The following is a 17,196-nucleotide window of genomic DNA, read 5'->3' on the forward strand; positions in this document are numbered from 1 at the left end:
GAGAGGTGGGCCTGTGAGAACCTCATGAAGTTCAACAAGGCCAAGTGTAAGGTCCTGCACGTGGGTTGGGGCAATCCCAAGCACAAGGACAGGCTGGGCAGAGAATGGATTGAGAGCAGCCCTGAGGAAAAGGACTTGGGAGTGCTGGTTGACATGAGCCGGCAACGTGCTCTTGCAGCCCAGAAAGCCAACAGTATCCAATACACAGATCTAAATTTCCCCCTGAACGGATTATACCACATCACCAGGATGCCTCTGTAACAAACAACACACAACGGGAAGAATAAAAACTCAACCATCCATGTTAAGGAAATTCAAAGCCCAAAGTAAGCTCTAAGCTCAAATATTACACAAAGCATCAGACCACCAACTGTGGTGGAAATCTCTCATTTCCAACAATTTCTGACTCAACCCAGGATGATTCCAAGAGCCAAGTGCTGTAAAAAAAAAACTTCTTACCCACAGAAAATCTCACTGCACAGCTAAAGAGCCATCAAATGAACGCAAAACTCTTTGACTCAGTGCTGTCAACAGCTGCACGTCTGAGCCTAACATGATGTGCTTGTATGGGAAATCAGCTGCCTGCCTTTCTAGAGACGCACGGCTTGCGTCTGATGAACTTCAACAAGAGCATGCTAAACTTGCTCATTGACTAGTAGGATACTTCTACGTTTTATTGGAAGGCAGCCATACTACACCACTGAATACCCCAGGTCTTTATCAGTTGCTTTTCTTAACTTGTCTTGAACCAGAACCTATATTTTTTACATTCTTTTTGTAAGGGTGATCTGCTTTCTTTAAAGACATCATACAGACAGTAAAAAATAACCACAGAAAATGAAAAGAATGAAAAGAGAAGAATGAAAAAAATATTTTCCAGGAGAAGATGCTATAGATGTAACATGATATTCCACCACTGCAAATATTTTAGCATACATGCCACTCAGAAATCCAAGTCACAAGTCCAGGAAACTTTAATGTTTTGTTAGGTAAACATACCATTCATTATCTAGTCTTAACATCATTTTGCACTGGCAATGGGTAACTCTTTAAGACCCTAAGAAGTCATCTACTATTACAAATGGTGTTAACTGGATAATTTTTCATCCGAATTTATACCTGAGGAGGAATAAAATAAATATTACCCTTGCAGCTGCAACAGAATAAAACACGTTTTCTCATTAAATAACCATATACCAATAGTGTTATATCAGAGGTGGCTTCCGAGCTGTATTACTAATAAATTGTCTTCCCAGATTTAGAGTACTAAGTTGCTCTCCACTAAGGTTTTAACCCCCAAACAAGGCCATATATTACAAAAATTAAATCATAAAAATGTATAAAAGGCATTTTGTAAAGTTACCCATGCCAACCTGATCCTTTGAATTTGTACCTATTTCGTTTGTGAACATCCACAGGCCCTGCACGGAACAACTGGGATCCTGTGTCCCGCTCTAACACACACATACGTTTCCAAAGGACTTCCCTAGAAAAACATTGTTGTCCTATCCTCCACCTGAAAGGTGGTGATGACACACTTCATCCACATTTAATGGAGCACCTCCATAAACAGGCACCATATGACATGGACATAATGGCTTTAAACTGAAAGAGGGCAGATTTAGACTAGAGATAAGGAAGAAATTTTTCACTCTGAGGGTGGTGAGGCACTGGCACAGGTTGCCCAGAGAAGTTATAGATGCCCCATCCCTGGAAGTGTTGAAGGCCAGGTTGGATGAGGCTTTGGGCAACCTGGTGTAGTGGAGGGTGTCCCTGCCCATGGCAGGGGGCTTGGAACCGGATGATCTTTGAGGTCCCTTCCAACCCAAACCATTCCATGATTCTATGATTCTATGACATGAGAGAAGATGCAACATATGGCAAAGGATGCAAGCAGCATGGTTGCAGTGGCAGACAGAGATTTTCCCGTGGCTAAGCTCCTGGACTGCGGCAGAGGGCTTCCGTAAGAAGTGTCACCTCACATCGTACGCCTCTTTAATGTCTCCAGACAGGTAAAATGAAGGCCAATTATGGCTCTCAATCAAAGTGCTGCAGACTGATCCTATTCTCTTTTAAACAGGCACATGGCTTAGGAAATCAGTGGACCCGAAATTTGATCTCTTATATGATTTATTTGCCATCTTCTCCCATTACACAAATATAAATATAACAGGCATTTTTCTGCAGCCCTGAAATGATTCAGAATTAATACCAGATGACAAAACGGACCATGTACCAGGAGGGGAAAAGTTACAGTAAAAGCTCCTTCCCATTAATGGGGCCATTCATTCATATGGCCACTATTCCACAGGGGAGCTGGACATAAATTATGTATTTGACATCTAGTTATAGACGATTATATCTGACATAATGAAGTTATAATGGAAGGAGTTTGCACATTGTTTGGTTATTAAGTGCCCGTTTCTTGTCCCTGTACCAGGTGCAATGGTGATAGGCCATACAAATCATCCAGAAGAAATGCCAAAATGGGCTCCCTTACTGATAAACCACCGCACATGTTTATTAATTTAACAGCTTGTCTTATGCCTCCCCCATCTGCTCATTTAAAACAGTTATTTGCCCTATAAATATTTCAGAAAGAGAAGTGTAGCCAAAAATTAGTCTGGCAGAAAAGGGGAAAAAAAAAAAAGTTTGAGAAGGGTCTCATGCTCTACGCAGCACTGTGCTCTTTTTCCATGTTGAACTGGTTCAACAGCTTTTTTTTCGAGCTGGTAATAGGACATTCACTTTAGATTAGTGATGCTTGAGGGTGCACCGCCACAGCTGACTCTGCTTTCCAGCTGTTGCCACTGCCAGGCGGGTGAAAACTTCCACCACTGATGGAAGGCACAACTCAGCACAGTGGGAAATGAAACACGCTGTCAAAAGAACCTCCTGGGTGGATGTCTATGTCCGTTTTGAGCTTGTGAGGTCATATGGTGGCTTCAAACAGCCTACAAAGAATAACATTTCAAGGCATCTTTAAATCACAGTTCATGCTGATCTGTATAGCAAAACTCCTTTACAAGGCAGCAGCTAGCTGGTAAAAAAAAAGGTGAGTTAAAAAGTGCTTTTTCTACTTTTTTTAGATGACTAGGAATAATGGAAAAGGTGTTAAACATCCCTTAGACTCTTCCTCCCCCCGCCTCAAAATCCTTAAATATTTTCAAGTGTAAATACTTTGAATAGTTCCCACCAGCATCCAGGATTTAGCACTTCTCCTTGAGAGAATTCGTTAGCTCCAGCTTTCTGCTAGGGCGAACGCCGTTATCTTATAAATAAACAGCAATGCCCCCAGGTGCCCCTCTGCAGCGAAAACACACATTCCGAAAAAATAAGAGCAACAGTTCAACACCATAGTGAAAAAGAAAACGGTGAACAGCGTGCAATTAACTCTTTCTGACTATGGATGGCTACAGGACCCAAAGCAGGACCTTGCTGCTGATAACAAGCAAACAGGAGGATGGCAGGCTGGCTGCAAGATTTCCAGGAGCTCTGGCTACCCTGGTGATGATACCAGTTATCACCACCCATGACACCTAACGAGGAATTAATAAATGAGAAGCATGGCCCATGTTCAAAGCAGCTGCTTCGTCCAGGAAATAAGTGTGGTCAGGAAAGTGAACGTTTTGGTACAGATCTGAGCCACAATGACAGATTTTGAGAGAGCTCTGGGTAAGACTGAGAAAAGCATCGCAGCCTTGTATCAGAGCTCACTCCTCCACCATCTTCACAACCCAAACGAGCTCCATGCCTGGCAATGCATTCCTGCGTTTGCATCTACCACACTGCCCAAAACCCACCCCGTCATCACACTGTGCTGCTTGAAGACTCATCTCCAGCCTGGAGAACGAGGGCTTTACATGAGCCTGGCTACCATGACAAAAGGCTGGAGAGGTGGACCTGTGAGAACCTCATGAAGTTCAACAAGGCCACGTGCAAGGTCCTGCACATGGGTCGGGGCAATCCCAAGCACAAGTACAGGCTGGGCAGAGAATGGATTGAGAGCAGCCCTGAGGAAAAGGACTTGGGAGTGCTGGTGGGTGAGAAGCTCAACATGAGCCGGCACCGTGCGCTGGCAGCCCAGAAAGCCAACCGTGTCCTGGGCTGCATCCAGAGCAGCGTGGGCAGCAGGTCGAGGGAGGGGATTCTGCCCCTCTGCTCTGCTCTCCTGAGACCCCACCTGGAATGCTGTGTTCAGCTCTGGAGTCCCCAGCACAAGAAGGACATGGAGCTGCTGGAGCGGGGCCAGAGGAGGCCACGAAGATGATCCGAGGGCTGGAGCACCTCTGCTATGGAGACAGGCTGAGAGAGTTGGGGCTGTTCAGCCTGGAGAAGAGAAGGCTCCGGGGGGATCTTATTGCAGCCTTCCAGTATCTAAAGGGGCTACAGGAAAGCTGGGGAGGGACTTTTTACAAGGGTGTGTAGTGATAGGACAAGGGGCAATGGCTTTAAACTGAAAGAGGGCAGATTCAGATTGGATATAAGAAAGATTTTTCACTCAGAGGGTGGTGAGGCACTGGCACAGGTTGCCCAGAGAAGTTGTGGCTGCCCCATCCCTGGAAGTGTTCAAGGCCAGGTTGGATGAGGCTTTGGGCAACCTGGTGTAGTGGAGGGTTTCCCTGTCCATGGCAGCAGGGTTGGAACTGGATGATCTTTGAGGTCCCTTCCAACACAAACCATTCTATGATTCTATGAAAAAGCAGAGTTCAAATGAAAAAACAAGGAAACAACAAAGCAACCCAACAAACAAATCTGTACAGACCTCTTCAGAAGAAGGCAGCTTAAAATTCACATACATGTGAAGCTCGTAGTCATTGCAAAACCTTTCCACTGATCGTGCAGCTATGGTGAACAGTCATCTCCCACCCAACCAGTTCAACACCAGTTACCTGCATACCTCGTGTACTCTGCTTGCCTGAAAGGCCATATGGGATGAGAAAATGTTGTGTGTGTGTTGCTGGTTTGCTGCAATGGGCGCTCACACGCCATGTCGGAGGGAGTGCGATTCTCCAGTGGACTCAGCGCAGACGTGAAGGGGAAGCCCTGGGAGCAGCCACACTTGGAGAAAAGGCTGAGCAAAAGCAAAGAAGAAAACCCTGTACACAATCAAGGAAGAGCAGGACACTATATAGCATCTCAGCATTGCACAGAGTGAAAACGAAATAAGGGTCCTGAGCATGGGGGACCCCAAAAAGCATCCAGTGCTTGGTCCTCTCTTGGCTCAAAGGCATTGAATTAGCCCCTCCCCTGGAGTCTCCTGCCTGAAGGACGGCAGGAAAATAGTATCACCTGAAGAAGCTGGAAACATAACTGTAATTAACTCTAAAGGGAAGAAGCAGGATGAGTAAAAGTGGGACCTTGAAGACAAGCAGATGGATGCTGTAAAGGACTCTCTAGCTGAGGCAATGGCTTTCCCAGTGGGACTTGAGCAGAAAATGAAAAAGCCTGGAAACAGGAGGTGCCTGGCCACCACCGGCTCAGAGCAGGGACTCCTGAACAGCACTCTCTGGTAGTGCTGGACCCCAGGAGGGAGAAGCAGGAGAAGGGGTGTCTCAGGGATGTGTGACTGCATGTCAGCTTGAGTTAAGGTAAGGAGTGCCATCGGGCCTCGCTGCCCAGCACTCCTCTTCCTCTGGATCTGGGAAGGAGGACCAGGGCTGTGCAACGAGCCTGGCTGTCAGATCCTCCCACATCATCTGCAAAGCCACTGACCCTCTGTGGGACCTTCGGGAAAGAAAAAAAAAAAAATAGGACTCAGAGTGCATGCATCCGAAAACCTGCGCTATTTTTGGTAATAAGATTTCACAGTGCTTCTGGTGTTCAGGGACAGTTCCTCCTCAGACACTGCAAATGGGAAGGGGGAGAAAAACGGCAAAATGGATCCAGCTTTTGAAGGAAGAAAGCACAAAGGGACACGTCACTGAGTTGGGGAAGAAAGGGGGAAAAAAACAGTAAAACCTCTGGCTGTCTCCGTGACATGCTGCCCCAGAGGCAGGGAGAGATTCTACCTTGATGGAAGCTGAACCTCCCAACTGAGGTTTATGGGAAAAGAACCCACAGTGCCTTAACTGAGGCCAAAATAACCTCCCTGGCTAGAGAAGTCTGCATGGAAGGGTGAGAACCTCCCATCCCTCCTTTATTTGCTATTTATTTCTAGAACTGGGGAGCAATACACTGTTTTGCTTCTCAATTCATGTTTTGGAAATTCAAGCGTATCAGTCTCCAGGACAACTAATCCATGAGCTTCAACTTTGAAGGAAATCTTTGCAAAATACTAGCTCAACAGGGGAGGAGTGCTCCTCAGACTGTCTAGCTTTAAACAGGAGGCACATATTTTATGTTTAATGTGATTCCACACACATGCTAAAATCTGCTTCTATAAAGCTTTATAAATAGTTTTAGTACGTGGATTCGGTGAATTTAATTAACTTATTTGCTGTATTTTAGTACCTGGAAGAATTTGAGTCCAAATGGTAAATTTAATTTATTGCTATATAAGAAGATTCCAGGGCTGGAGCACCTCTCCTATGAAGACAGGCTGAGAGAGTTGGGGCTGTTCAGCCTGGAGAAGAGAAGGGTCTGGAGACATCATCTAGCAGCCTTCCAGTACCTGAAGGGGCTACAACAAGGCTGGAGAGGGGCTTTTTCCAAGGGAGTGTAGTGATAGGACAAGGGGCAATGGCTTTAAATTGAGAGAGGGGAGATTTAGATTAGATACAAGGAAGAAATTTTTCACTCTGAGGGTGCTGAGGCACTGGAACAGGTTGCCCAGAGAAGCTGTGGCTGCCCCATCCCTGGCAGTGTTCAAGGCCAGGTTGGATGAGGCTTTGGGCAACCTGGTGTAGTGGAGGGTGTCCCTGCCCATGGCAGGGGGGTTGGAACTAGATGATCTTGGAGGTTCCTTCCAACCCAAACCATTCCATGATTCTATGATAATTCCATAAGATCCCTTTCTAAGCCAGAGTATCAGCATCACCTCCACCTGTGAAACTCCTTGCTACTGTCAATAACCAGCGATCCACTTTTACACACGGGTTTAATGTTCAGCCTGTGTGATCACAACCCGAGGTCTCAGCTACCCCTGGAATTACTGTGCATATGGATGGTGTAAACAGTTGCATAAAAAACATGTAAGCACATATGGATTGTTAAACTGAGAGGAGGTGTAAAAATAATAGTTAACAGTGCTTCGTATATGGAACTAATTTTAAAACACCCTCAAACTAAAAAGGAGGTGGAGAATAAGGAGTGCCTTGATAAAAAATGCTGATTCAGGGCTTCATTTCCACTAAGTGATTTACAGCGTCATTACCTCGTTACTGCACAGAGCAGTGGCTCAGAGTAATTACCCTGTAATGCACGATGACACTAATATACTAGTAAACTACTGGAGTTTACACTCTATTCACTACTAGCATCAGGACTCTGGAAGGCAGGTAAAAATGCCCTGCATGCATAAACAATGTGTGTAAATGTCACCGGTGATAGAATTTTTAAAAAGGAGAAGTTACAAATAAATCTGCCAGCTGAGAACTGCAACTGCAGAGACCCACAGGAGCACTAAAGCCGTATCATTTTTTAATAATATGGGAAGGAAAGATGCTTTTATGTCCCTAACCTGGCTCTATTTCCATTTATTACAATTAAAATCATACGGTGGCTTCCTTTTGCCACTCAAGTGCAACACTGACCAGCACCTGGTGTTCAGCTCAGTGCGAGGGAAATGCAGAAGTATCAAAGCAACAGCCAAAAAAGCTTTAGTGGTTTATGACAACTGTCATAATGCTGTTCTTTTCTTAGAGTTCCAGCTACTGGAAATGTGAAGAACCAACGAGAGCTTCAGGACAGAGGTGGTTTTGCCCTCTTTGTTTAAAACAGCTCTTGTGATAATGAGACGAAGCGTGGAACATAACCTGAGCACGTCCTAAGGTGTCAGAAAATGCAGCCAAACAAGAAAAACTTCACAACCCTCACATGCTTAGGAAAAAAAAAAAGTCATGATAGTTACAACACTTCAATGGATTTTGGGCACTGAGGCTGGAAATGAGGCAGCACATAAGTAGAGCTACACGTCCCACATCCCAGGGCCAGAGGAAAGTCTTCCTCTTCCCCCAGGAGACAGTACCAATTACTACATTTTTAACACCCCCTAGTCACCAGCTAATAGATTGATGCCTTCAGAGCTGGCTGCCTCCCTGGCCCTCTCCTATTAAGCTACACAAGGGGATTCAAGTCCTTCCACCAGCGCGTAGCAGCAGTAATATCAGTCCTTCCACCCTAAGCAGACCTTTCTCTAAGATCTCTCCGCTGCAGGGGTGGAGGCCCTGGTGGAAGCAGTTAATGTAGCAGTTCATGCTGGATAAACTCCATTTTACCTTCTCTGCAAGCGCTGCAACTGTTCTGCCTGACCCACTTTGCCCTGCTCCTGGTGGAAGTGCTGTTCATCTTGCAGAGGTAGCTATGCCCTCACAAACTGCAGATCACTCAAGATTTTTGTTAGTCTTTTGTTCTTTTGTCTTGGAGAAAGCAAGGCACAGCTTCTTTGGCTGCTGCTGTTCCAGCGACCTTGAGTCTTCCATAGGCTCCTCCAGACCCCATGGCAAGGATCTACATTGACCTATTCTAAATAAGCTCTGAATCATTACACCCAACATTAAAGACAGATTTGAGCAAGAAGGTCCCCAAACTGGTAACTGTCACCACCTTACAGGAGTGCTCTGCTAAAAAAACCCAAGGTTGAAAGTTTTACCGCAGGAGTGGAGGTTTTCAAGAGGCTTAGAAGAAGCTGACGATCTCAAATGCACGTGTCAAATCTCAGGGTAGTTCACTCAAAGCTGAATGGAGGTTGTGGACTGCCAGGAGATTGTACGTGACCAGCCTGACTCATGACAAGACCAGATTTGGAATCCAGCACCTTCACACCCAAGCTTTCGTTTAACCCATGAAGTCTTTGGGCTGTTTGGAGGAGCAAGGTTTGCTGTTGCAGCTGCAATTCACCGAAACAAAGGTTTTTCTGTTTCCCAGAATATTAGAGATGGGTAACAGAGTGAGATTTAGAAGACAGCTTTCTTCCTATTACATGATGTGTAATATCCAGATGAATCTTGCAGCAACACGTTGCATTTCTCAACTGTGAGCACTTAGAGAAACACGCGCGCGCACAAACGTATTCTCGTGGCCTTACAGTGTTGGTGACAACCACTACAAAGGCCAATCCCGTACCCTTTCTGCCACTGTAGCATCCTTTGGAGAGCAGGAGAAAGGAAAAACCCCAAACCTAAGCTCAACTGCATCTCCCTGCTAACATACTTTAGCTGTCCTCTTCGTCCCCTTCTCTTCTTCTACAACATTCCCTGTGTTTGATGGTCATACGCATTTCTGGAGCTGACCAAGAAATCCCTCCATATACCTGTTTGATTTTAGCCTTGCTATTATCCACTCCATTACAAGCTGGTATTTTTGATATCCTACCTGAATATTGACAACCTAATTAAAAGGAGCAAAGGGAGCTGTAAGAAGTCTGCACCAGCACAGATGCCTGCTCCGGGGCCAAGTCCATCTCCCCAGGCCACTGAGGGTTCATCAGAACACAGCCAGGAAATGATCCTCCAAACGGGGCAGAGAAATCAAGGGCTCACACTCGTATCACTTTATTTGCACCATTCAAGAGAGGCACCTATCTTAGCAGGGCTATTCTGGACTCACTCCATAAATAATGGCTACCAGCACTGCTCCGGAGGGCAATCAGTTCATCTAAAATTTGAGCCATCCTCTAGAGTGAACATGTCTCTTCTGGAAAAAGCTCTAAAAAACACTTTGACCAACGGCAACACAGATTGAATCCAGGTCTGAACCACCTCATGACCACTTCTGTACCTTTACTCACCTGAGGGGCAGCTGGTGCTTTTTTGCATCCTGTCGCCAACCCTCTGTGCCTGTGCACTGCCTTTAGGAAGGTAAGGAGGAAGGCAGAGGGCAGGACCTGAGGTATACGTGTCCCTGCAGAAGTAAACTAGCAGGAGGAGCAAAATAGCTTGTGAACAAGATGGGAGGTTCAAAGCTATGTAATGAGGCACATGGGACATGGTCATCTGGACATGGTCATCTCCATCTCCCATTGGAGAGAGACTTTTTACAAGGGCATGCAGTGACAGGACAAGGGGCAATGGATTTAAACTGAAAGAGGGGAGATTTAGATTGCATATTAGGAAGAAATTTTTACTCTGAGGGTGGTGAGGCACTGGAACAGGTTGCCTAGAGAAGTTGTAGATGCCCCATCCCTGGAAGTGTTCAAGGCCAGGTTGGATGAGGCTTTGGGCAACCTGGTGTAGTGGAGGGTGTCCCTGCCCATGGCAGGGGGGCTGGAACTGGATGATCCTTGAGGTCCCTTCCAACCCCAACCATTCCATGATTCTATGATCTCTCCTACAGTTCTCTCGCAGCAATTAATTTGCTCCTGAGAGCATCCTTGGATGGAGTGTGGTGACTGTACCATGGAGGCTCCGTGAACAAACGCACGACACGCACTCACGCCTACGGCTGGGTGGCAATGCACGGGCACGGCGGCTGCGCCACTGACTCACCCTTGGATGGCGGTCTCTCCAGATCCGAGTCAAGGTGGATCGGTGGGGCAATGTAGGAAACCTGCCCATGGTGAGCCTGCCCTGTGGACAAATAAGTGTTTTAGTCCCGCTGTTCCCTAGAGAGGTCCATCAGGGCTATAATGAAACATTCAGCATTTTGTATTCAAAACAGGTTTGCAAGTATTTTGTTCTATTGTGAGCTTTTCACAACGAACCTCCATTTTGCGGAGACACCTGATGAAAAGTTGAAAACATTCCCATTTCTTTTTGCTTTTTCCATGCAGACATGGCTACTATGCTGAACTTGAGCTATACCTGCTTTACCACCACCACATACATTTCGCATGATGTTCTCTTAAAAAGGCCGTACGCCACGGAGGACAACAAATTTCTTCTCTGAAAGGGTTGTCAGCCACTGGAATAGGCTGCCCAGGGAGGTGGTTGAGTCCCCATCCCTGGATGTGTTTAAGAATAGGGTGGATGATCTACTTGAGGATATGGTTTAATGGGGATTAGGGATGGTTGGACTCGATGATCTCTAAGGTCTTTTCCAACCTAGAAATCTATGAATGAATGAAATTCCACACAAGCCTATTCCATCTGTTAATCTCACTCTAAGAGGGCAGCAAGCATTTCTGTGTCACAGCAACTTTGAAGGAAGTATGGTATGAAACCGCATCTGTTTTTCCCACCTGCAGAAGACACAGATCCCAGTTTGCGGAGCTCGGCATTGCTTTCACCTGGGTGAAAGCTTTTTGGTTCCCAACACTGCCATGCAGTTTCCCAGTTGCTAAAGACTCAATTCTTCTCCAGTAATTTGGAGGTAACTATATCGAGAAACTTCTATTTATAATAACACCACGTTGTTATAATTCATCTATTTACTGTAACAACTTACGGGGTTGTTAATCTCTTTTTCTAAACACGGAAAGTTAATGACACATAGATTACGATAACAGTCAGAGTAACCTTCCCATTTCAAGTAATATTCGTGCTGCAATAACAGCCTTGATTCCTCTTATGAGACACATTCCAAATAATTAATACGGCTCCCTGTTGACACTTGCTGTTGTTGCTCCAAGCAATTTCCAAGCTAGCGTCACAGGCAGAGGAGCAGCAGTACAGTCTTCGGGCTTCTTTGTAATGACATCCAGGAATACCACGAGCACAGTATGCTGGTGCACATAATATGTTGAAAACATCTCTTCAGGGGGATAAAATATTAATGGGAAAAAAGGAAAAAAAAAAAAAAAGAGTGTGTCTGAACAGGCAGGATATATTTACCACTTTACGCTGAGGCTGACTCAGATAATTTGCATTATTGGCCATTACAACAACTGGACATTCTTCAGGTTTAAAACCTACCGACACATCATAAATTCTATATTTGCTTTTAAGTGCTTTAACATGGGAAATGTGCTTCAGGCAAACCCATAGCTAATAACGAGTTACCCTGCTTTCCCCCTCTCGTTTACATGTTAAAAATCCATTTGATGTCATTAGTGAGCACAAGTCATCAGTTAATAGCTGCTCGGTTCTGCAGCAGAAACAGGCAGACTGACTGCTCTCATTCCAAGCTGCTCCATGTGCAGGATCCGTGCCCTTATAATCACAGGACAGGCTCCCCACTTGCTACATCAAAGACACCGCTGAAAAACAAAACAGATGAGGTTGACAGGGAGCTCTGGAAATCACCTAGTCCAGCCCAAGGGCAACACGATGCCTACGGCAAGTGTCCAGCCTGATTTGTAGTATCTTCAGAGATGGAAACTCCACAACCTCTCTGGGCAACCTGTACCAGTGCTTAGCCACCCTCACAAGGAAAGAAGAAAAAAAAAAAGCTTTTTCTTATGTTTACGTGTCATTGCCTGTATTTCAATTTCGATCTCGTCTTGTCACTGGACGTCTCTAAGAAGAGCCTGGCTCCATCTTCTTTATTCCAACCCCTGAAGCACTTACATAGATCAGTAAGGTCCCCTGGACCACATCTGGTCCAGGCTGGACAACTTGCAACTCTCTCAACCTCTCCATATAGAGATGCCTCAATCCCTTAATCATCATTGCAGCCCTTTGCTGGATTGGCTCCAGTAAGTCCCTGTCTCTCTTGGACTGGGTAGCCCAGCACTGGATCCAACACCCAGACACGTCTCACCAGTGCTGAGCAGAGGGGCAGGATCGCCTCCCTCGACCTGTTGGTAATGTTCTGCCCAATGCAGCCCAGGAGGCTGATGGCCTTTTTTACCCTATGGGCACATTGCTAGCACATGGTTTTGGGGTTGTTTGTTTTTTTTTTTTTTTTTTTTTTAATCACCTGGTCTTCTTAGGATCAAGTGATCCCAAATATGAAGAAAATGATCCTGCAAGCTGAAAGGGCTAGGCTGGAGTCAAGAAGATAGATGCACAGTATATAAAGACTACAAAACACCTGCAAGTTTGTTTAGGCATTCCTTATGATTCAGTAATAACTATGGAAGTTTATGAATGTTTTATAAAAGCTTTTACCTAATATGGAGGAAGCAGCAGCATCAAATACTCTCTTGTGATAAATGAAACAAGTTGCAGAAAGCTTTTATCTACTTGCTGCTGATGCAAAGCACACTACTTCCAAAAAAACATCAAACTTGACTTCTGTTAAACTGCACACTTCTTGCATTGCTAATCAATCAAATTTGAGGTTTTAATATTCTCTCTATAAAAAAGAAATGCAAATATTTGTTGTGTTTCATTTTCCGGGCATGAATCCCAGCTTAGTTGCTCTTCAGACTCATCATAGTCTTCCCATACGAGGGACAAAAGTTCTCCACTGCTATCTGTGACCTCAATAATACATTCGGGATCGAGACACCTTGTAAATCTTCTTGTTAATCAACATAATCACGTTTTTTCTTTGGTTTTATTATTATTGGCAATGGTGACATCTGAGAGGGTTGAGGGAAGCGGGGCAAGGGAGGGTGCCTGAAGTAAGCCCCATCAATGGGACTGGTACACGAGCACATGGAGAAAACGCTGAGTCAGGAGGCCAAACTGGAGGATGAGAGAAATGGTCCTTCTGGCTTTAACAGTTTTACGAGTTTTGCCAGTGACTCCATTAAACCCCACAATTTTACCCAATGGACCTAAGCAAGATTCCGAGGCTGATATCACTGGTGCAGCTCAAGTCAGTTGCAAAGACTGACAGGACAGGGTTTGCCAAGTGACACCAACTCCCAGCTCCTTTTGCATGAATTTTGCAGTTTCAGATGCAAAGTTTTTCAGTTTCAAGCCCCAGCTCTAGGAGTGAGTGACTCCAACTTCCCCCTCTCCAGTTTCAGCTACTGCAGAAAAACATTTGAAAATGGGAATGTGGAAGCCTTAACAAAAAAAGAGATGGCAGAAACACTCAACACCTCCCTCTCCAAATCACCTGGTCCTTCAGCTGTTTTTTCTGCATGTTGAGTCTGAGCTGACCACAGTGCAGCACCAGGAGGTGGGACATGGCCTCCCCTGCCTTCATGACCATCTCTCCACTTGTCAGGTTTTTATTTCTACCCTCACATCTATTAACCCTTAAGCCTATTTGATTGACTCTTTGGCCTGAAGAGCTGCCCACACGCTACCTAATATTGGCCTGGTACCTGTGCCTACAGGAGAGGAGAAGGCTCGTGTCAGGTCCTCCCTGAATTTTGCAGAACGCTCCAAAAATAACTGCACCTCTTTAAATAAGTGTCTCTTCTGACAAAATACCAAAGGTCAAGATGTCTCTGTCGCTGATGGAAAGTTGGGCATGTCTCGTATCGTAACAGCTTGCACAGCCTTCTCCAAATCCCACCCTGACTATGACCATCTGGTGTTTCTGCAGCCGGCTCTCAGGTAAAAAAGCAAACAGCAATCAAACGTAATCATCAAAGTAACGTGTGATAAAGTTGCCAACTTCGTATCTAATCGCTAAGGCTGGGCTCCGTTCCCCGTATTCCTCTGGGAATGGGCCGACGGCTGTGGCTCCCCACAAGTGGCAGGAGCAGGGAGCGGGGCAGGAGGAGTAACGGGCAACAAGGGCTGATGCTGGAAGACCACCACGGGTCAGTCCTTGTCTGCTTTTTTTTGTATCATACCACAAAAATTCAGGTCTGGCCAACACTGCGTAAGTGTCAAAACCATCTCAGGTGAGACAGGGCAAATGGTAAACGTGATGTGGGTAGCCACCAACTCCCTGTTTCCTGCTCACATCACCTCTCCCCATGAGGACAGACGTACGGCATCCATAGTGGCCAGGCCATACGCACGCGCTGTGGCAATGGGAAAAGCAGCATGTTTGGCAGCAGCAATTTTGGGAGTGAAACACGGATACGACCTTGAAAGTCTACCTGGCGGCACAGCCTTCCTTAGGTAGAGGAAACGGGGGAGATATCGATGATCTGAGGCTGGAGCACCTCTGCTATGGAGACAGGCTGAGAGAGTTGGGGCTGTTCAGCCTGGAGAAGAGAAGGCTCCGGGGTGATCTTGTTGCAGCCTTCCAGTACCTAAAGGGGCTACAGGAAAGCTGGAGAGGGACTTTTTCCAAGGGCATGTAGTGATAGGACAAGGGGCAATGGCTTTAAACTGAAAGAGGGGAGATTTAGATTAGATCTAAGGAAGAAATTCTTCACTCAGAGGGTGGTGAGGCACTAGAACAGGTTGCCCAGAGAAGTTGTAGATGCCCCATCCCTGGAAGTGTTCAAGGCCAGGTTGGATGGGGCTTTGGGCAACGTGGTGTAGTGGAGGGTGTCCCTGCCCATGGCAGGGGGGTTGGAACTAGATGATCTTTGAGGTCCCTTCCAACCCAAACCATTCCATGATTCTATGATTCTATGATATCTGCGGATTAGAAAAAGTGCCTGGCTGGCCCTTATTTTCAGGCCTGACACATGAGAGATGCAACACATTTTAAGAAGCCAGTAACTTAGAAGAACAAAGATAACGCTTTGTGAGGACTGAAGGAAACACAACAGCTTGGCCTAAGGGATATTTTTTTGTTTATCCTTTTTAAAGGGAACTGGATGCTCATAGACAGAAAATGAACATCCACACATCTTCAAAAATCTGCCCTTCAGTGATTTAGTCATCTCCAGATGCCACGATACAAAACCACAGAAGAAAATCTGTGAATGCATTGACTAACCAAGGACAATAGCAACAAAGCAGTCTCATCTGTTTATCTATTGAAAACACTTCCCGACGATCTTTTTTGGAAACCCATGCGCTGTCTGTGGCATTTAGCAGGGCAGACGTACCTCCTGACTCTATGCTGAGTTTCCATTGCCCGTGACGTTTGATTTTTCTAGAGCACAACTCCTGTCATCATGTGTGCACGTGGGAAACCTTTCTGCTCAGCCCTTGCACATTTTCTCCCTGAGATTTTGCTGTCACTGTTCCAGAGGAAATCTGAATAGAAAACACGAGACTGGCAGATTCAAACCCCGAAAAGCACAGAAAGAACACTGACGTTCACTGGACTAACAATAAGTCTTTTTAAAACATAGAATGGTGAGAATCACAGAACCACATCTGATGAGAGACCTCCCAAACACCTGATGACCTGCCTCCTAAAGCCCTGGCGCCGGCAAAGCCATGAAGATAACTAAAATCACCAGAATGGCTGGTCCTCACTTTTCGCTACTGCTCCTCTGCTCAGTGCCCGTGGTGCCGCGGTGGGCATAGGCAGTCGTGCACCTGAACTGCAGTTCCCCCCCATGCCTGACCCAGCTGCAGCAGCAGCAATGAGAAGCCACCAGCAGATACCTTTTTTAAACAAATATGCTTCAAACTACTTGTCTCAAGGGGTGAGAGTCCCCTTTCCTTACTGTCCCCAGCCAGAGGCAATCACTGCAACACATTTTTTTGCTGCCGTGTCAGGCTGCATCTCTTGCTCAGTTTTCCACCCATTTTCCAGCCTCTTTCGGTACGTTTTTGTCTTCCATGGACTCACCAGTTCTCAAGACCCTTCTTAGACAACCTCGCTAGTATTTCCTGCAGAGGATTTCATTTAATTTTGTGCTGGTACCTCTGATGACTCGGTGCTCCCATGGGCTGCCCCTCCTACGCCCCTTATTGTCAGCACCTCCGAATGCAGCCACCTCCAGGGGCTTAATCCCTCATTCTGTTTGCCCACTCGCTCAGATCACTAATGAGTTAAGTTAATAACCATGAAACTGCACTCGATTCCTAACACTTTGATTCCAGTTCTTTACATATCTTTTTTTTTTTTTTATTTTATAACAATGGGATGGACACACACTAGGTACGCTGAATATATATTCTAAGGACACGTCTGGGAAAACATACCAACAATTCTACTAACATCGTTACTGATAAAGTATACTTTGCATGCTGTGGCCTTTTTTCCCCACATAAGTGAAAAACTCCATTTTTAAAAGCAGTCCAGTTTGTCTGTGATGATCTGATCTGTGAAATACATTACTTTTTGGCCACATTTCTGTAATCTTCTAACTGTTAATGAGATTTTTTCAAAAATCTAATTTATTAGCTAACTGAAGACTACATTCCACTTTGTTGGATTACAGTTTCCAGGATCTTCACTCTCACCCTAATTTCCAAAATTAGTACATTTTTTTCTCTGCACTCACGAGTCTTT

General features: G+C 45.5%; 1 protein-coding gene across 17 annotated transcripts in view; it reads right to left on the bottom strand.

Moving 5' to 3' along the window:
• The window catches only part of ADGRL3 (adhesion G protein-coupled receptor L3), a 337,188-nt gene that overhangs the window by 183,630 nt on the left and 136,362 nt on the right, over positions 1 to 17,196 (bottom strand). For all 17 annotated transcript variants that reach the window (XM_086612141.1, XM_086612143.1, XM_086612148.1 and 14 more), the window contains one exon: positions 10,587 to 10,667. In XM_086612141.1, coding sequence (XP_086468267.1) covers positions 10,587 to 10,667 — 81 coding nt within the window. The remainder of the gene's footprint in view (positions 1 to 10,586; positions 10,668 to 17,196) is intronic.

The sequence above is a fragment of the Tauraco erythrolophus genome, chromosome 5, assembly GCF_009769465.1.
Source record: "Tauraco erythrolophus isolate bTauEry1 chromosome 5, bTauEry1.pri, whole genome shotgun sequence".
NCBI lineage: Eukaryota > Metazoa > Chordata > Aves > Musophagiformes > Musophagidae > Tauraco > Tauraco erythrolophus.